At 41.9% G+C, this 22,437-nt stretch overlaps 1 protein-coding gene across 1 annotated transcript in view; it reads right to left on the reverse strand.

Moving 5' to 3' along the window:
• LOC117269946 (thyrotropin receptor-like) overlaps positions 1-22,437 on the reverse strand; it is a 93,597-nt gene that overhangs the window by 45,710 nt on the left and 25,450 nt on the right. The window contains exon 3 of the mRNA XM_033647307.2: positions 7,032-7,106. Within this exon, the coding sequence (XP_033503198.2) occupies positions 7,032-7,106 (75 nt within the window). The remainder of the gene's footprint in view (positions 1-7,031; positions 7,107-22,437) is intronic.

Genomic DNA, 22,437 nt, shown 5'->3' on the forward strand with positions numbered 1-22,437 from the left:
CTGCACTATCCTTGAAATAAATAAATAAATAAATATATGTATGTATATTTCATTCAAAATGGTACTCTGACACATTTCTCCTGCAACAGATAATTAAGCATTCCTGCGATTGCAATGCAATTAATCATGCGGCCCTGGTATATATGTATGTATGTATGTATGTATGTATGTATATATGCAGATGTATATGTATGTACATGTGGTTATATGGATATATATGTGTATATATAATGAACACAACACTGACTTATTGAAAAGGAAAAAAAGGAAAAAAAAAATCTCACAGGGTGTGAATGTACACTTCACATACCCCACCCAGTATTCTCCCTTTCCTTCTCTATTTTTTTCCCTCCTTCATGTCCCCCCCCCCCCAATGCTCTAATGCTCTGCTCCATAACTCTGCGATGCTTCACCATGACACATCGGTTGACTGTAATACATACACTTAACAATTACATACAGTACAGGCCAAAAGTTTGGACACACCTTCTCATTCAATGCGTTTTCTTTATTTTCATGACTATTTACATTGTAGATTCTCACTGAAGGCATCAAAACTATGAATGAACACATGTGGAGTTATGTACTTAACAAAAAAAGGTGAAATAACTGAAAACATGTTTTATATTCTAGTTTCTTCAAAATAGCCACCCTTTGCTCTGATTACTGCTTTGCACACTCTTGGCATTCTCTCCATGAGCTTCAAGAGGTAGTCACCTGAAATGGTTTCCACTTCACAGGTGTGCCTTATCAGGGTTAATTAGTGGAATTTCTTGCTTTATCAATGGGGTTGGGACCATCAGTTGTGTTGTGCAGAAGTCAGGTTAATACACAGCCGACAGCCCTGTTGGACAACTGTTAAAATTCATATTATGGCAAGAACCAATCAGCTAACTAAAGAAAAACGAGTGGCCATCATTACTTTAAGAAATGAAGGTCAGTCAGTCCGGAAAATTGCAAAAACTTTAAATGTGTCCCCAAGTGGAGTCGCAAAAACCATCAAGCGCTACAACGAAACTGGCACACATGAGGACCGACCCAGGAAAGGAAGACCAAGAGTCACCTCTGCTTCTGAGGATAAGTTCATCCGAGCACCAGCCTCAGAAATGGCAAGTTAACAGCAGCTCAGATCAGAGACCAGATGAATGCCACACAGAGTTCTAGCAGCAGACCCATCTCTAGAACAACTGTTAAGAGGAGACTGCGCCAATCAGGCCTTCATGGTCAAATAGCTGCTAGGTAACCACTGCTAAGGAGAGGCAACAAGCAGAAGAGATTTGTTTGGGCCAAGAAACACAAGGAATGGACATTAGACCAGTGGAAATCTGTGCTTTGGTCTGATGAGTCCAAATTTGAGATCTTTGGTTCCAACCGCCGTGTCTTTGTGAGACGCAGAAAAGGTGAACGGATGGATTCCACATGCCTGGTTCCCACTGTGAAGCATGGAGGAGGAGGTGTGATGGTGTGGGGGTGTTTTGCTGGTGACACTGTTGGGGATTTATTCAAAATTGAAGGCACACTGAGCCAGCATGGCTACCACAGCATCCTGCAGCGACATGCCATCCCATCCGGTTTGCGTTTAGTTGGACCATCATTTATTTTTCAACAGGACAATGACCCCAAACACACCTCCAGGCTGTGTAAGGGCTATCTGACCAAGAAGGAGAGTGATGGAGTGCTGCGGCAGATGACCTGGCCTCCACAGTCACCGGACCTGAACCCAATCAAGATGGTTTGGGGTGAGCTGGACCGCAGAGTGAAGGCAAAGGGGCCAACAAGTGCTAAACACCTCTGGGAACTCCTTCAAGACTGTTGGAAAACCATTTCAGGTGACTACCTCTTGAAGCTCATGGAGAGAATGCCAAGAGTGTGCAAAGCAGTAATCAGAGCAAAGGGTGGCTATTTTGAAGAAACTAGAATATAAAACATGTTTTCAGTTATTTCACCTTTTTTTGTTAAGTACATAACTCCACATGTGTTCATTCATAGTTTTGATGCCTTCAGTGAGAATCTACAATGTAAATAGTCATGAAAATAAAGAAAACGCATTGAATGAGAAGGTGTGTCCAAACTTTTGGCCTGTACTGTATATAGTTTCGATTGTATTATGCCCTTGTTTGTTGTATATTAGCCTACATTGTTTCAATCCTAATTTGATTAGGCTAAAGTTAATTCTTTCTTTTCCTTAGTTTGATGTTTGGCAGCCTTAGACTTTAAGATTTTGTTGTGCGTATTTACATGGCTGTCAACCATATTTTGGTTTATTTTGTTCATTTGCTTTGTGGTTTTCCACATTATTACTTTTGTTTATCTTGTGTTTATTTGTTTCTTTTGGTTTAGTCAACCTCACTAATTTTGTTCTCCTTTTCGGTTGCTGAGAGCTGCTGGTGGTGGTCTCTGGTGTCCCGGTGGTGGTTTCCCCTTTTTTTTGTGTGTGTGTGTGCTGTGCACCCCCTTATCGTTTTCTTTGATTTTCACATATGATTGGGGTAACTTGTCTTTCTCCTGAGATCCCTCCCACCCCCTCTTCAACTCACGTTCCCCCACGGGTAAGCCTCGGCACCGATCAGGTCCCCCTTATGTTGTCCTTTTAAGGGTGTGAGTGAGATTTTTATGGCTTTTAAAAAGTATTGATTTACATAATAAATAATCAATACATTTTTGTTAAACTGGGACCACGCCCTGTCTCTCTCAGTGTAGCAATATGAACCTCTGTGCCTTTTTGGTTGTTTACTGCAACCCTGGTAGTTCCTAGGGTGAAACTCCCTAGGTGGTGTAGTCGTGAATACATACTCTAAATGTTTATACCACTTCTCCACCACCCTTGCTCGCCCCCGCTCGCCACACTATGTATAGTTCATGATGAATGTATTTAGTCTATGTTTTCTAAAATTCACCATCAGTCACAACATGTATTCTGTTAACAGAATAAACCTTCAAATCAGGGGCGTCGGTGGCGTAGTGGTAGAGCAGGCACTCCATGTACAAGGCTGTTGCCGCAGTGGCCCAGGTTCGAATCCAGCCTGTGGCCCTTTGCTGCATGTCATCCCCCCTTCTCTCTCTCTCCCCCTTTCATGCTTACCTGTCCTGTCCATTAAAGGCAAAAAATATCTTTAAAAATCAAATCAGACAAATAAAATCTAAATCTCTGAAATTCAACAAAAATGAAAAGTTTATATAACACATATTGCTGAGTCAACATCTTAACCAATCAGCTGTTAGATCAGGTGAGAGCCAGGCGTTTCCCATCATGCCCTGGGTCTTGCAGTCTGAGGTGAGCAACTGCAGCGCTTGGCTCTAAGAACCGCGGTTGCCTCGATCTCATGAGAATACCGTTGTCCACTTCTGTATGACGTCAGAGGAAGTCAGGATGAAGACGGACACAAATCGATCAACAGTGATCAAATCTGCACAGACCTGGCTCATCTCAAATGAACCAAACATCACAATGTCATTTAGCAATTTTTAGCAACTTCCCTTAAAAAATAGTTGGCAACACTGAAGAAAATATGGCATTCTTCAGGACCCACAATCTGCTCAGAAGCCCCTGGCACCATACATCTAGCACACTGAAATGTCTTTTACAAATTCACCTGGAAGCCTGCCGTTGAAACGCAATCAGTTCTTGAAGAGATTCCTAGTCATTGGGGAAAGTGGGGAAAAGAGCTCATGTTAAGTCTGTTCCTCTCTGCTGTTGTTTTCACATAGAACCAGGCTGGGTTAAAGTTAACTTTTAAACTGATGTCATGCTGCTCTGTCAGAAGTCCACTGAACAAGCACTAATGCTAGTGAATACATGTCAGCTAGCTAATATTAGGTAGATCATTATCAGAATAAGATCAGAAATACTTTATTGATCCTTGAGGGGAAACTGTGATTTGTTACAGTTGCTCCGATGTGAAGAATAGAGGATTATAAAAAGTAAGAATACGAGTTTAAAATAGAAGTATGTACATATAAGGTAATAAAATAAGATAAAATAGAAGTGAAGATGCATTATGCTACAATGTTTAACACTACTACACTCTTAACCTGAATTAGTTGACTTTACTCGCAAATTGCGTGGAAACCCGTTGCCTTATACCACTTTAGTTTTTACACAAGCTAAAACTAAATAAGTCAAGTTGTATTAACATAGAACCTTTAGTTTTTACACAAGCTGAAACTAAAGACGTCATGTTGTGTTAACATATAACCTTAATTTTATGCAGTAGGCTTGATAAGTACATATTAGTAATGTCTAGCAGCAAGAAGCAAGAGGAATGGTTAGTATGTAAAATAACAATTGTAGTTATCTTTGTGGGGAATTTTAATACCCAAAAGAGCGGTCTGTTAACAATAAGTCAGCTAAGTACTAAAGTAAACTTAGAGATAAGTTTACTTTAGTTTAAGTTTACTTCTTGAAATGAATAAACACCATGCACCATGCACTTGCAAAGTCGGCTCAAACAGTAGACAGAAAAAAGACAGAAAAAAACTGTCAGCAAGTTATCTCTAAGTTTGTAGAGATAAGATTGTAAAGCCAAACCCTGTCAATGTGTGTGCTTCCACCAGCTGCGGCTGTGCTGCTGCGTTCTGGCTCTGTGACAGCTGCGGCGGTCCGGAGCCCTCCACAACAGGTATGCAGGACTTCTATTTTTTGCCAGATGCCGGAGCACAACGCAGCAATTCAGAACAGAGCAGATCGTGCTGGGCAGGAAGTCGTGCAGAGTTCATTTCACCCCGCTGACACCATGGAAGAGGAGATATTAATCATTGAGGTGCACCGAGATGTCTTCCGGTGGAGCTGCACTGCTCCACACAGCAAACGCAGCTGGTGGGTGTTGACGGACAGCGGAGCATGCAGCGGATAACCAGCGCTGCCGTTCTGCAACGGACACGCATCCAGTGGAATTCCGCTTCCCGTAAGATTGTAAAGCCAAACCCTGTTCTTTTGTCCTAAACCCAACCACATGCTTTTGTTGCCTAAACCCAACCACATTGCAAGAGTTGGCAAAATGTAACCATGTGCATTTGTTGTTTCCAGTGTTGTACCGACATAGCACATTTATTTTGAAAGAGACTGTATGCGAACTGTACATTTCCTGTGAAAATGGAAGTGGATGCACCCAGCACCCAGGGTACCTTGCGCATCATATGTCGACATGGAAAGTTCATCGATATGTGAAGAGGTCGAAGTGAGTTAGCATTGTCCACTGGATATTGAATACATAAGCCTCCTCAGGAAATGTGAACAACAAAGGCAGAGAGAAACAGACACACTTGCTGTTTCAGAGTTCCAGGTGAATTTAAAAACACCACTGCCATAGATGTTTGCTACGGTAATGTCAGAGGCTGGCTGCGGTCAGGGGGTCTGCCCATTGGTCCGACAGCCCATTATTCCGACAACCCATTGTTCCGACCATATTAAATCCATTGTTCCGAAGTCCCGTTGTTCCGAAATCATCATGATGCCCTGTGGTTAAGGTCTGGTTAGGTTTAGGCACAAAAACCACTTGGTTAGGGTTAGGAAAAGATCATGGTGTGGGTTAAAATGTAAAAGAAAGACATATACATATACAAGACATATACACATAAGCCATGAGCCTGCTTCGCCTCAAGCCTTTCCCAGCTGACCCAGAGCCAGTCGCGGCGCACCATCAAGGCAGAAATACACCCGCCAGGAGCTGTTCAGCACCGCGGAAAGCTCCCCACCCAACCCGGACCCCAGAGTTAATAACAGGAGGTTATGGTGTTTCATTCTCTCCTCTCTATGACACTTGTATCTCGACCAGTAGCCTACTTTTGTTGCGTTTGCTGATCCTCTATGGCAGAGATTCTTAACCATGGGGCCGCAACCCAAGTGTGGGCCGCGAGCGCCACCTAGAGGGCCACGAAACAAATTCAGTTTTGCACCTGTGGGTCGCGAGGGCCGCATACTGTTATGTTGACACACTCAGTTACAATACAGCCTCCCACCACTTGGTGGCAGTAATGCGTCAGTCAGTTGTTTAACTGTTAAACAACTGACTGACACATTACCGCCACCAAGTGGTGGGAGGCTGTATTGTAACTGAGTATTGTAACTAGTTTAAATATTTTTTTTTATTTATTTTTAAACTTGGTGATTATAAGCTATGGTTTCCTTTGCACTTTATTTCTATTTTATTTAATGTTATTTACTTATTTAATTTGAAACTTTTATTATTTTGAATGTATTTATCACCACATAATATTATTTGTCAAATTTCTAATTTTTCTTATCAGTTTTTTGAGAGGCCATCCTTTTTGCTGTAACTTGAGCCTTTAAAATTGTTGTCAAATATGTTCTTGTAGCACATTTGTCCCATGAATTGTTAGCCTGTTCGGCATCTTGATGGAGGTGTAGATTTATATCCACATGATAAATAAATGTTGTGATGTGATGATCACATTGTATCATGTAATTTATTTGATACGTTTTTAGCTTATTAATTGTAAGTGGATTTGATCTAGTTATTGAATACAAATCAAACCAAGAGTAAGATCAATTAAACATGTTAATATCTGAATGGGCCCCGGGCCACACTGAACTAGAAAAGTTGGGCCCCAAGGTCAAAAAGGTTAAGAACCCCTGCTCTATGGTACACAAATACAGTATAGCCTAGTATAATCACATATTGGAACAACGGGACGTCGGACTAATGGGATGTCGGACCAATGGGCTGTCAGACCAATGACATGGAGCCGCGGTCAGTGTGATTGTGGGTGGAGGTTTGCATTGCAGTTCAGATTTATGGCATCATTTCAATCTACTGAAGATATGTAAAGCAATTAAGTTTTCATGAAAGGTAAAATATAAGGAACTGTTCTCGTGTTACACTGTCCTTTTGAGGTGCGTTTCTCTGTACAATGAAATTTCTTCACATTTTATATGGTCATAGTAACATTTTAAACAGAAATCCATTGCACTCCCCAGCAAACCTATAGAAACAGTTTTATCATAGTAGGGCTTCGTGGCATCATAGATTCAGCAAGACTTATTTAATATTATTTAATCAAAGGTTACATACATGTGGTTGACCCTGGGCAGGTTGTGGAAAGAATGCCTCTCAAGATATCTTATAGTGTCATCATCAGAGATGTATCTGAAAAAGAAAAAAAAACACAAACAGAATACAAAAAAATACATTCCAGAGACTTAGTTCAAATAACCACAAGAAATTTGTGCTCTAGAGAAAGGATCAGCACTCAGTGAATAACCTCCTAAGCCCTATGATAAGCTATTATGGCAAGGCTTAACTATACAGACCAATGAGCAGTGATAACTAACACATCTTTGGGGTCATCAGGTGGGAACCTCCTTTCACCAGTGTTTCGTCTAGTTGGTCCCACAACACCTCCAGGAGGCTAGACAGTGATCTCTGGCGTCCCAGAGACACTCCCCTAATGCCAGGTCTCACTGCTCCCCGCACCAACCCAACAACCTCCTTTACCTTAGTTACACATGGCTTTCTCAGCCCAAACAGCACTGCCACCTTCAACAAACCCAGGCTCCGTTTATGTGAGCTCCAGGTAATGACCGTGCTGATACTACCTTTCCTAGCACATTCACCATACTCTGTTTTACACGCTAAAAAGCATAACTTCAATATAGGCTAAAGTTAAAGGAGATAGAGAAGATAAACTCACAGGCTCTCTCAGCCCAAACAGCACTACCACCTTCAACAAACCCAGGCTTCATTCATGCGAGCTCCAGGTAGTGACCGTGCCAATACTACCTTCCCTAGCACATTCACCATACCCTATTTTACACGCTACATAGCATAGCATAAGCTAGTTAAAGGAGATAGAGAAGATAAACTCACAGGATCAGGATCAGCAAACACACTCACCTTGCAGCATAGTCTCAAACAAATGGGATTCAAATAGGCAACTCCCACACTTAAATAACCTTCCTCTTCCTGGATTTTTCTCTTATATTCTGGCTTACTCTCATCGGGCCTCACGCAAGACCAACCACTACAAACACATTTGTTTGAATTTAAGATAGCTTGTTGCTTTCGCCAGTTTTTGTTCTTGGTGCAGGCTTGCTGTGCAAGTCCAAAACAGATCTGACTGTCTCTGCAGTTTGACATTAGAATTATTAGGCCTTACTCTGCATAAATATGGAGCTCATAATGGCTTGATTAGTTACTGAGAAGTATGACAGTGGGCATTTCGTTTTTGATTTTAGTCACAGTATTGAGGGGGTGGATTTGTGACCTGGCCGCCATGTTGAAAACAGACAAGCTGTGAAAGGGCACCGCCCCCTGGCTGAGGCAAACTTTCTCACTAAAAAATGTTAATGAAAAAATTTGAGGTGAGAAATAAACAGTGAAGTAACAGAATCTTGATTCATATTTAATCAGTGCTGCCTAGTTAGACAGTTTGCACGCAGATCAAGAGCAGCAACTGGCATGGATGTCAGCTGTGTTAGATCCCGATCACACAGAAAGTGTTTTGCAGGTTGCAAAACGTGAGGTGCACCACACTGCTTTTTTCTTTTAAAGGGCCAGTGTGTAATATTTGGCATGGTTTATTGTCAATCTGAGTCTGAATCTGAATCTTCTACCCATTAATATGTTTATACAAGTGTATAATCGCTATAAAATAAAATTCGTTTGGTTTTCGTAGCCTTATAATTATGCTTTTATATATATATATAACAAGGGCCTTGCTTTAGAGAGGTCGCCATCTTGCGCCGCCATGTATGTAAGGCAGCCCGAGCGGACAATCCAGCCAGCCAGAGAACGCGTTTCGCGTGTATAAATAAACCAACGAAGACGGCGGAAGGAAGGAAGAAGGAGGAGGAAACAGCAGAGAGTGTTAGTAGTTCGTCAATAGAGAGTAGTGAAAAGTTTTTTTTAGTTATAAAGTTTGCGAATGGACCACACTTACCACGCAACAGGAGAGAATGAACCCGAACCGTCATCTGCGAGGAAAAGAAGACGCAACTTCACTCCTTGTGATGCACTCTCTGCTGCGCTTTTCCTCCGGATGATATATCTCCCCAACGATGGTAGCAGTAGCACCGAATCCCATTCTGTGCATTCAGCCTCTCTTCTCACCCACTCAGCATCAAACACATGGATTTCCTCATCTGTGTGCTCCGGCTCAAACAGGTATGGGTCTGGGTCTGTGTCTGCTACAAGAAACTCGCGTTCAAAGTCGTCCATTGCAGCTGCTATAGTCCGGAGATATTGCTAGGCTAAATAAACAGCTGAGCTCTGTTTATCGGCTACGCTGTCAGTCAGTGTGCGGGCTGGAGATTGAGCAGAGAGGGGAGGGGAGTCCCCACTCAGTATGGTAAACGAGTATGTGTGTAAAGTTATGAAGTGTGTCTGTTACGCTAGAAGAGTCAGAGTTTGGGATGGAGTTTTTTACCCCCTGGAGTGTTACCAGAGTTTCTGGAGTGCTCAAATAAACGGGCCTTTTTCCTGAACGCTCCTCTGGTCTCCTGCTCGTGAGGGATTCATTACAATATCGTAACATGGCTTAAATTTCTAAATAAATATTCACCTCGTCGCTAGATAGACCTACTCCTGAAAAACTCGTGTGCAAGGCTTTTTGTCCCTACGAGGCCGCCGTCATTCACCCGATGGGAGGGGTGAGTGAGTGAGCCCTGCAATCTAGAATTTGGCCACTGATGTCACTGTTTTCAACCCATTTTACACACTGGCCCTTTAATTGAATGCCACTAGTAAAAAAAAAAAAATAGTTGCTGCACCTTTTTATTGTTGCCACCCTATCACCTCTTTATCCGTCTGTGCCTTTCAAGCGAGCATACCTGAAGAACTGGTGCCTCAAGCTCAGTATTGATAAGACTGTAACATCAATGTTCCAACTCAACAACAAAGAAGTGACCCACGAACTAAACAGCATGATTAATAGCATCAGGCTACAGTTCCAGCCATTTTCCACATATCTGGGTGTGAAGCTTGACAGAACACTATCATTTAAAGAACACCTGGTCAGTGTCAAGGCAAAGACAACCGCCCGTGCTGCACTGATACATTGTCTAGCTGGTACCACATGAGGAGCCACAACAAAGACACTGCGAATTTCCACCGAGGCCTTGGTGTTTCCAGCCACTGAGTACTGTGCTCCAGTCTGGTGCCGTAGCCCCCATGTCAAGAAGCTGGACACTGGAATCATTGCCACCCTACCAACTGTCTGCGGATGTCTACGAGCCACCCAAACAAACCAACTGCTTGTCCTTGCTGGCATTGCTCCAGCAGAGGTCAGATGAGAAGCAGCCATCCTGGCCCGCACTCAGAAGGCACAGACAAGTGAATCCCACCTCCTCCACAACTTTGCTATGAAGACACCACAACGCTTGCTTCTCAAGTCCCAGACCCCCTTTGCCATACACATCCAAGAACCGCTCTGTACTACATCATCTGATACTTCCATGGCTGCCTGGTTCTAGACTAGATGGAAGGGCCAGTAAAAGTCATCAACCATCAAGGCTCCACCACTACACTGAAGACCCCACAGATGTTCCCAGCCAGCACCCGCCCTGAAAGCAATTGACAACCCTCAACCGCCTGATGTTGAGGTATCCTTGAGCAACATACTGAACCCCAAATTGTTCCTGATGGCTGTTCCATCAGTGTGTGAGTGTGTTAAAAACTGAGTACCTTGTATGGTAGCCTCTGTGTGAGTGGGCAAATGTGACTCATAATGACTCGCTATATAAGTGCAGGCAGGTCCATTTACCAAAGTCATCAACTACACCCTCCTGTCCCCCTTGGACGGAAAACGTCCTTTTCAGTCATTTTTCAGTTTTTATTTTTTGATAACCTTGGCTGTGTTCATGCATATAGCATGACATTTGGTCAGAAACCTTATTTTTGGTGATATTTTTGAAATTTTAAAGCCGCTCCTAAATCAGGCCTAAAATACACAAATGGCAACTTTTTACGACACCATTCCCTCTCTGATGAAAAACGTCCCCATTGAAACCCATTAAAAAGACATTTTTTGATACCCCTTCAATTTACATAAAAAACATGATTTTTTTTTTTATCTCTGGCAGTCAGGTTGGTTAGAGAGACCCAAGAATGGTAAAAAATAAATAAATAAAAAAAAATAAAATAAAATAAAACAGATGGGGCCAATTTCCAAAAAAAAACAAAACCAAAAAAAAACAGATGGGGCCAATTTCCATTTATGGGGTCCTGCTGTCTTTTCAATGCAATTCCTGGTTTGGCCACTTGAAGCACTATAGGCCCCTAACAGGGAGCGCAAATGCAGAGTAGATCAAAAATGGTCTTGCTGTGCTCATAAGGATGTGACAGTGTGGTCTGTATAAAAATATTGCAATATTAGTTTGTGTGTGTGTGTGTGTGTGTGTGTGTGTGTGTACATGGACTCAAAATACACAATGTCAAATCCCTATGTGAAAATATAGCTAAATGTAAAACCATAAATTTCGTATTTGTTCATCACATCCTCATGGCAACTTAGAAACATGAATTTGATGATATTAGTCATGCAATCCAGAAATAGGGGATCAAAATGGAAGTTTTTACTAAAATCCAGCTGAATCATACATTTTCTCCTGCTTCCCCAGCAGAGCAAACACACACTAAATAATAAGCAGTAAAATTGCCTGTATTTTTCTCCTATTTATTCATTATTGAGGTTTGCAAGCAATTGTTGCAAAAAAAAAAAAATAAAATAAAATAATGCTACGTTAGTGTTGATATGGATGTCTGGGGGCTGTGGCTGTATAGATACTAAAAAAATATTGTGTGTCTGTGTGTGCGTGTGTGTGTGTGTGTGTGTGTGCGTGTGTGCAATTGTGTAGCTAAAAATTGCAAATTATGAGCTGCAGGTTGCTGCAAGGTTATGGGCTGAAATATGTGCCACCAGAAACTGAATTTGAATCATTTGTATTTGAATTTGATTTTCTAAACTTGAATAATTGCATTGAAAAACTGAATTTGAATCACATAATTTGAAATTGTATTGTTAATTTGTATCATTGCATTGAAAAACTGAATCTGAATAGTATAATTTGAAATTGAATTTATTTCCATATATCTTCACATTCAGTTCTCACAATTCAAATTCATTTCTCCAAATTCAATTTCAATTTACTGTGACAGACATCCGGGTAGTTTAAGGATGAAGGAAGAGCAATCGAGCGCAGATACACAGGACTCCTCTTCGGCCAATCAGCACCTACGATTTTGAGCACGTAGGAAGAAGCTCGCCTCGATCCATAGACCATAGACAATAGGTTCGTTCGAGATGAGCCAGTCCTGCGCAGATTCGATCACCGGCGATCGGCGCACAATGCATGCCGGTTAGTTTTGTGTCCGACTTCATCCCGACTTGCTCTGACGTATTACAAAAGTGGACGGCGATAAAGCCGCGAGAGCGAGGCGGCCGCAGTTTTTAGAGCCAGGCGCTGCAGTTGCTCTCCACCGACTGCACCGCCTGGCTCTCACCTGATCTAACAGCTGATTAGTTCAGATGTGGACTCAACAAGATGACGTTTTAGATAAACTACCCATTTTTGTTGAATTCTAGAGATTAAGATTGTATTTGTCTCATCAGAAGGTTTATTCTGTGAACAGAAAACATGTTGTGTGACTGATGGTGAAAACAAACTGATAAATGGGTCTGATCACTTTTTTAATGAACTGACATCATTCCAGACAGGATGTAAGTGTGTCTGTGACTTCCTGCACGGACTGAAGGCTGCTGGAAACTGTCGGGAAACTGTCCGACTTCACCGCAGCCTAATAGGTTCAAGATGAACTGCGCCTCGCCTGAAAAGTAGACGAGAGCAGGCGACCGCAGCGGGGGGCGGTGACAAAAAGCTGCGGTGAAGTCGGACAGTTTCCCGACAGTTTCCAGCAGCCTTCAGTCTATGCAGGAAGTCACAGATCCTGTCTGGAATGATGTCAGTTCATTAAAAAAAATGATCAGACCCATATATCAGTTTGTTCTCAGTCTCCAGTTGTTTTAATTATCAGGGCTCAACAATAAGGATTGCCCGATTGCCCGGGGCAAGTAAAACTCATGGTCGGGCATGTAAACTATCAACTCACTTGCCCGATTGGGCAAGTTGCTAAAAATAGTAAAAGTTAATAACTAATTGATAAAATAAATGTATTTTAAAACGTGCTCTTCTGCTCTGATGCAGCGGCCTCTCTGCGTGAAGTCACAGGCACAGCTGTGTAACAATGTCCTGCCCACAGCCCCCATTGATATTATTTTGCGTGACGGACGCTTCATATAATAACATAACAATAGGCTATACTATTTATGGTGTTATGCCATCGTGTCATTTTTGTCTCTACATGGTCACGCGTTAACAATTCTCCTCTGTTCTCTGTATCGCGCACGGCGGAGTTCCGCCACACACACAGGTGAGCACGCTAGAGCGGCTCGGGCCGCATTTTCCTGACCAAACCTGACCCCGAGCCCGGTGCAGTTTGTCAGCTGACAAAGTTATTGAAATGGACAGTGTGTAAATAACCAACAGACTGCTGTTACACACAGACAAACACGCTGCTTGCACTGCAGCGTAGCACGGCACTCATGCTAAGCTTGTGTTGCGTTCAGGTGTTGTCACGTAAATAACAACTTCCAGCACTTAAATAGGTCATAGCACAAAACAGCAGCATGTCAAGTGACTTTTTACTTTATTATATTCAATAAAATTGTATGTTCCTAAATCTTGAGACACCTCATATGTAAGCTAGATAGACATTTCACCTGCTCATTACTGTGCACAAATGTACTGTATGTACTTAGTCCTCAAGAGCCCTTCTGGTGCCAGTAGATACACAGAAACATCCCAGCAGGCTGTGCTTTGCAATCATACATAAAAGTTTCACGCATGTGAAAATTATTTTTCATGCGTGTGCTTCACCTCTGCTGCTACAACTCCATCCTAGGGGAAACACTGTTGTGTGCGTTTTGTGCAACAGGTGGATGTGGTAGTCTACTGGTAGAGTAGAGAGAGAGCTAGCGTTGAAGTAGAGTAGAGCAGGGCAGAGAGATGGAAGCAAAATATATTAAACAGCAACAGTTAATACAGCAGACCTGGAGAGGGGGTGAAAAATAAATAGAGGTGGGCATGGCTCAAGTAGGGCGCAAAATTATAGACGGAGAATGATTAACAAATTTTTCACTTTAAGCCCTGACACTGTCATTTTTGTGTAGGAATTAAGCTACAATACATGACATATGTTGTTTTAATTAATAAATACAGTGTGAATAAAGATTATATAACATAAAAATAACTGCAGTCTTTGTTAATTGATAGCCGCTTAAATTAAACAATTTTTATAGGGCAAGTAAAAACTGACTTCGGGCAAGTAGATCTCTGACCAACTTGCCCGATCGGGCAAGTGAAAAAAACCTTAGCGTTGAACCCTGATTATGATAGATTAATTTATTAAAATGGTTTACAGGTGATCTGTAGTTTATGTTCATGGTTTATCCTCCATTTGATATGAATTAGGGGCATCGTTTCAGCAAAAGCTAAGGTATGACAATATGACATGATGTCACAGATCTACTGATGATGGAGTTTCAAAAATATGAACTTATATAAAACTTCACTTTGGTCTTTGACCTGTCAGAAGTACATACTATGCTATTGAAAACTGTTTCAAAGGACATGAAGCTGTTTCTCACATTCATAATACCTCATGTCTGCATGTAATGCATGACTTGGTGAGAGCAGTGAAAACATCGGACCTATTTTGGCGCATATTTCAGCACCACGGACAGCGAGCGGATGTTTAATTATCATTAGTCATGTGTTTAACTTCACAGAAAATAAATTAATTACAAGCTCATTTCTAGAAGATAACCAAGGGGTCCGGTGTATGAAACACAGTAAAACAAAGGCCAATTTGGTACAATACTGTATAGGCGAAGTTACTGGAGTGTCTCCAGAGACCGAAAATACAAGCTTAACATGCCAACATGAAGAAAAAACCCCCACATACAATCAGACAGGCTTCAAGACATCATTTAGACAGGCTGTCTACAGCAGCAGAGCATAATGCTTTTACAACACATAGATATCGTATTTTTCCAAATAGTAGCCCAGGCGTTTATTTCACAAAATCGATTTTGACCCCAGGCATTTAAAAGAACCAGGGGCTATTTGCTCAAGGCTTTTTTTTTTTTTTTTTTTGCACCAACCTGCACCAGGCCGTTATTTGGTTACAGTTCCTGTCCAGTATGTTTTTAGTGCAAAAATACTGTATAATGTAGGGGTGAGTTTGTGTACAAAAATCTCTAAACATTTAGAGTGGGTCATGTTTTTTCGTGTACACGGGCTTAACCGCTGGGTGGTGCTATTGCATTATACCAGTAAAGCCCCAGTTATCCGAATACCAACCGAACGGGCCATTTAACCAACAGTTACAGGCCGCCACACCGAAATATCGCCATCCCGACGGTCCGCCATCCCGAATTCTGGTCCCTGAGTCCTGACAGTAAGCTATGGCGAGCCTGTAGAAGTTGTATTCCCCATGCATGTCAGCGATTTTCACCAGAAATATACGGTAACTCACATAACTCATAACTCGCAGAGGAGCAAAGTGGCGAACAATTTGATTCAATAACACTCGTATTCACTAACACTCCTCTATTACTATTCACTGATGAGCATATTATTGACCTATTTAAGTGCAATACAATGAAAACAACCAGCCAGTGCGCCTCGAGTAAGATGACTACAGAACCTCTCTCTTTTTTTCTCCCGATTCCAAGGTATGGCAGCTGCCATACCTCGCCATACCTAAATGACACCTATGGTCTGTGACTTCCTGTACGGACTGAAGGCTGCTGGAAACTGTCGGGAAACTGTCCGACTTTACCACAGCTTTTTGTCACCGCCCCCCGCTGCGGCCGCCTGCTCTTGTCTACTTTTCAGGCGAGGCGCACTTCATCTCGAATGAGCCTATTGTCTGTGGTCTATGGATCGAGGCGAGCGTTTCTTCCTACGTGCTCAAAATTGTAGGTGCTGATTGGCCGAAGAGGAGTCCTGTGTATCTGCGCTCGATTGCTCTTCCTTCATCCTTAAACTACCCGGATGTCTGTCACAGTAAATTGAAATTGAATTTTGAGAACTGAATTTGAATTGTGAGAGCTGAATGTGAAGATATATAGAAATAAATTCAATTTCAAATTATACTATTCAAATTCAGTTTTTCAATGCAATTATTCAAGTTTAGAAATTCAAATTCAAATATAAATGATTCAAATTCAGTTTCTGGTGGCACATATTTCAGCCCATACAAGGTTACATTACTTCTCTCTCTCTCTCTCTCTCTCTCTCTCTCTCTCTCTCTCTCTCTCATACATACACAGACACACAGACACAATGAATATTTGGTATGTAGGCCTATAATCCGAGTAGGAGTTGGATTAAAGAGAAAAAAAGTAGAAAAAAATATTAATATTTAATACTTTTATGGTTGTTTTTCAACAAGGATGAAAAACGTCCCCAGGGGGAAAGGTGTTGGTGTTTATTGAAAAATTGAAACTGCACAAAAAAATAATAATGCATCAAAATTGGTGTTGTTATTAATCATTCACATATCCCAGACTGTGATAATTAGAAAAAAAAATTCCATCCAACATTTACTATATAGAAAGTAATTCATAATTAATGTTTTTTTCATAAAAGTAACCGTGACTTCATGTAAAGAAAATGGCATATAAAGGGTTAAAAATCCTCAGAATGAATGGATATTTGATATGTATAATCTGAGTTGGTTAAAAGATTTAAGCAAAAAAAAAAGTAGAAAAAAATATTAATATTTTTATGATTGTTTTTCAACGAGGACGAAAAATGTCCCGAAGGGGACAGGTGTGATTTTTTATAAGGGGGACCTGAGGGTTAATGTCTTACATGGACTTGCAGAAAGACAGTAGTAACAGGACAGCAAGGGCAACCAGAAGGGATTGTGCTATACAATAAAGACATAACAAGTATGGGCAATCAGCCTTCTCAGTCAGAGGTCCCCACTACTGGAATAGCCTTCATATTGAACCTAGAGAGAACACTAATTACCAAACTTTTAAAAATAAACTGAAGAAAGCAAACTTACAATCATGATTAATCATACTACATCGTCATCTCTGGCACTGTCTTTACATGCTCTCATTGTTTTCACATATCTGTAACATTTGTAATGTATTCATGTATTTTACTTAGTGTATTGCAATGAATTATATCGTCAGTGCTGGGGGTAATGCATTATAGTAAGTAAGTAACGTGTTACAATAATTTATTACATTTTAGCAGGAATGAAGTAATATAATGCATTACCAACAGGATTTTGGGTAATATTATTACATTTATAATGTCACGTAATGTGTTACCACCTGAAATAAATGTCCGTTAATTGTTATTGTTAAGTTTATTGTTTTTCATTTTTCATTCATCCACACATCACACCAGTGATCAACACATCTGGGTCATGCCATGCTGATTTTCAACATTATCATTATCATGTTCAGTGAAGGTAGCTAGTAATATGTACTATATTACATCATACACCCATCATACTGAATTGTGTCATACTGAAGTGCTTGCTGATGTATTGATAAGATTAGGCCACATCTGTAACAACCTGCTGAGGGACTACAGATGAAAACTATTGATAGCTCCAGATACACAAGTATGTATCTAAGTATGTCAAAAGCCACACATGGGGAGACAGGGTGCGGGGAGGCTTCCAGTGAGTTGCAACCAGTTTCTTCACAGCTGTAAGCCCGTCCAATATCGCTCGTTTTTTGAGCGGTGTCAAGTCCGTCTTAGGCAAATCATTCAAGATAAGTGTGAAGAAGGCAAGCAAGGAACACTGATCTCAAACATCTCAGGGAGATTAGAAGCAACCATTCTCCAGAACTGGCCACTGTAGGGCACTCCCAGAACATGTGAGAAAACGTACCCATGGCTTTCATTGGACACAAAGAATAAGAAAGATCAGGGATAGTTTTCATTAAACAAAGTTTCCTAGGAGTCAAATATGTTCTGTGAATGAAATTATAATGTATTTGCTGGTAATCAGAATTTTTAAAAGACAAAAGTTTGTTGGACCAGACTTTGTCCCAGTCAAAGGTGGGCGTCCAAGTCAGGAACATCCGTTCACCACATGTTCTGTAATGACAGGGGTCTGTTTGCCTGCTGTAATATAAACCGATAAAATTTGGAAACCAGGCCACTTGTGCCACTTGTGCTGTGCATGATTTTGTGAAAAGGATGAGGCGTAAGAGGGCCCTGCCATGAAACTAGCCTTAAGAGCTGATCCTAGGTGCAAATAAAAGAAAAAGGAGGAGCGTGGTAAGTTGAATTCTATGCATAAATCTAGAAAACAGTGCAAGCCCTCTTCATTGTAAATGTCCCCCCAGTGTACGAATCCCTTTTTCTCTCCAGCAGGTGAACTGAATTGGTTGGCCACCAATCAGTAGTCTCCAGACAGAAAGTAATAAGTAAAGGCGGGACTGTGAAATTGGTACATTTGCATACACAAGATCATGATGGGAATATGGTGTCACAAGGCTCTGTTCCAAGGCATGCCATGAAGCCTGTGCTTTCAGCTGCAGCCAGGTGAGCGCCAATCTATGCATAGACGCCCAAATGTAGTATTTTAAATTTGGTAGTGAGAGGCCCCTAGCCTTCCTTTCACAGTGCATAGTGCTGAGCCTGATGTGTGTTCGTTTACCATGCCATAAAAAATTTGACACAGCTGTCTGAAGTTTGCACCAGTATTGTGGAGGTGGGGGAAGAGGTACCATAGAGCAAGCAAAATTCACTCTGGCTAACATATTCATCTTGATTATTGAAACTTGGGTGCAAAGGGAGTTTGGCAGTGCAGACCATTAAGCATGTTGCTGAAATTATGTTTAAAAAAACTTGTGGGCAACAGCACTCAAAAAAGACAAAAAAGTCAAAATATATAATTTACTAGGGCAACACACGTTTTGGCCTAAGCCTTCAGTGTATCAATGAATCAATGAGGTTTGATACACTGAAGAAGTCTTAGGCCGAAATGTTTGCTTGTTTGTTTGTTTGTTTGACCGTGTGTTGCCCTAGTAAATTATACATTTTGTCTTTTTTGTCTTTTGTGAGTGCTGTTGCCCACAAGTTTTTTTGGAATCATTCTGCAACTTGCACCCACTGTTTTTTAAAAATATTGGAGTTGTGCATCCTCCTTTCTTCAGCTGAAATTATGTTTAACCATAGCTTGAATCCGTAGGCGAGAGCAGGAGATTGACAGGTGGATTGGGGCGGCGTCAGCAGTGATGTGGACGCTTAACCGGTCCATTGTGGTGAAAAGGGAGCTTAGCCAGAAAGCGAAGCTCTCGATTTACCGGTCGATCTACGTTCCAACCCTCACCTATGGTCACGAGCTTTGGGTAGTGACCGAAAGAACGAGATCGCGAGTACAAGCAGCCGAAATGAGTTTCCTCCACAGGGTGGAGATAGGATGAGGAGCTCGGACATCCAGGAGGGACTCGGAGTAGAGCCGCTGCTCCTCCACATCGAGAAGGTCCAGTTGAGGTGGTTCGGGCATCTGGTAAGGATGCCTCCCGGACGCCTCCCTTGGGAGGTATTTCGGGCATGTCCAACCAGGAGGAGACCTCGGGGCGGCCCCAGGACACGCTGGAGGGATTACATCACCCGGCTGGCCTGGGAACGCCTCGGGGTTCCCTCAGAAGAGCTGACAGAGGTGGCTGGGGAGAGGACTGTCTGGGCTTCTTTGCTGAGGCTGCTGCCCCCGCAACCCGGACCCGGATAAGCGGAGGACGATGAGACGAGACATAGCTTGAATCAAAGGGAAAAATTCAATTCCCAGGTATGTGAATTTTTTTACAACCAGAATAGGGGAAGGGACAGGGGCACTGGTCATTGCCTGATTCAGTGGTAATAGGGCCAATTTCTGTCAATTTGTTCTAAAATCAGATAGATTCCCATATTGATCAAATATAGACAGTATCTGTGGAATACACTGAATAGCATTATTTATGTACAATAGCACATCATCCATGTATAACGAAACGGTGAGGTGTGCCATTAATAGAGATCAGAAACAGCAGTGGAAATTGACAAACCATCTGGGCCAGTGGCTTAAACTAAAGTGCGAACAACAGTGTGCTCAAATGGCAGTTCTGCCTCCACCATCTAGAGATAGGAAATGGAAGGGAGCAAATTCTGCCTGTTAGCACCATAGATGTTGGATTATTATACAGCACCTTGACCATGTTAATAAAAGGAATGCCAGAGCCATCATGTGAATCACTGACCACAAAAATTGCCATTCAAATGGTCAAAGACCCTCATTGCATAACGACAGGACTGCAGCTGGAGAAGCCAGGCCCTGAGCTCCATCTATGAGATGCAATAGCCTCCTACATTATCTGAGGCCAGCCTTGATATTATAAAGCCTGTCTGATCGCTATGTACTAGTTTTGTCATGTAACCTTGAAGGTGCCAGGCCAGCACTTTGGCTGTCTTTTTTTTTTTTTTTTTAAAGATTATTTTTATGGGCTTTTTGCCTTTATTGACAGGACAGAGAGTGAAATGGGGAGACAGAGAGAGAGTGGGGACTGACATGCAGCAAAGGGCCGTGAGCCGGATTCGAACCCGCGGCCGCTGCAGCGATGCGAAGCCTCTGTACATGGGGCGCTGGCACTATCCACTACGCTACCGAGGCCCCCACTTTGGCTGTCTTAAAGGACAACTAAGGTATTTTTCAACCTGGGCCCTATTTCCCCATGTGTATGTGTGCGTATGATTCATGAGTACAACTCGTTCTAAAATTGGTTCAGTATTGAGGGAGGCAGATGCAACCGGAGCCGCGAAACGAGCTAAAACGGTAACGGGGGCAAATACGTCTCATGTAAGTTTGCGCATTAAAAGTGCTTTTTTTCGCCACTGACCGGTTCAGATCGCCAGTGCTATGAGTGCTATGAGTGGAGTCAGCTGTCAGTCAGTGTTGGAGCAGAGAGGGGGAGGGTTGCCCCGCTGGGTACTGTAAGTTAGTATGTGTGTATGAAGTGTGTGTGTTACACTAGAAGAGTCAGAGTTTGGGACGGAGTCTTTTACGTGCTACCCTCTGGAGTGTTACCGGAGTTTTTGGAGTGTGTAACAGATGTAGCTAGGGCACGTATGGGGACCGACACTGGGACTGGTTTTCAGCATTTATTTTGGTCTGCAGAAGACACAAAGCACATAATTTGCCCTCTGTTCCACTGTCTGCACCTCAGCTCCCTCAGCAATGCGAAACAGCACTGTCTGAGCTCATTTGTCTTTTAACAATATGTATAAATGCAATGAAATTACATTTAAATATGCAATTAATATAACATACAAATTGCTTATTAAATTATTTGCAAAGTCATACCAAACACTGCTGAAAAACATAAATTTCAGCATGAATTATATTAACAAATCACCACAAAACATTTAACACAGTATATTCATGAAACAAACAGTGACGCCTGGTGGAGTAAAAAGGCACACATGGAGGGGGAACTAAACAGAAACAATGGAAAATACAACATAAATCAAACAAAAACATACCTGCAGAAGACACAAAGCACATAATTTGCCCTCTGTTCCACTGTCTGCACCTCAGCTCCTAAACAACAGGTTTTTAACAATGAATAAGGTGGAAAATCTCCTGCTCTACATGAAGATAACATCATATTAACAACAGTTAACACTGCACACCGAGGGTTACGGCTTATGTAGCTCGTTTTATAATGTAAATAACAAAATAATGTCGGAGCATTTTCACACACAACTTACTCTCAGCAATGTGAAACAGCACTGTGAGGGGGCAGAGAAGGGGGGCTACAGAAACCCAGGAGGTACAGGAGCCATGAAGGGCAAAAAAAAAAGCAGTTTCCACAGGAAAATTAAAATAACCACAAATAAAAACAACTAACTGAGATAAAATTCACAAATACCCAACAAAATATTCAAATAAAATAATTACAAATTCTCAAATATAGATTGGAAATATGTACTGAGAATTAAGTGCTTTTTTAACTCCATTACAAGTGCTCAAATAAACAGGCCTTTGTCCCGAACGCAAGAACAGGATGTCGCGCAACACCCCGTACAGCTTTCATAGGCTGCCTTTGTCGGACGGCGAGATGCTGAAGTTGTGGCTAGTTGTGCTACAAATGGATGCTAACACTCCTGTCCAGACACTGTGCCTTGCAGACCAATGGGTCTGCAGTGCTCACTTCTCCCAAGATGACTACTGCCAGCCGAAGAAGAGAAGACATCCAATCCCGAAACGCCTCTTCCTCAAGAAAACGGCTGTCCCACGAGTAGAGAGAGCTACAGACACAGTGGAGCAAAGCTCTTGACATCACACAGCCCAGGGGTAAGGGAAAGGCTAAGTTAGTATGCTATTTACAGAGATAGCACTGGTG

Source organism: Epinephelus lanceolatus, chromosome 19, assembly GCF_041903045.1.
Source record: "Epinephelus lanceolatus isolate andai-2023 chromosome 19, ASM4190304v1, whole genome shotgun sequence".
Lineage (NCBI taxonomy): Eukaryota > Metazoa > Chordata > Actinopteri > Perciformes > Serranidae > Epinephelus > Epinephelus lanceolatus.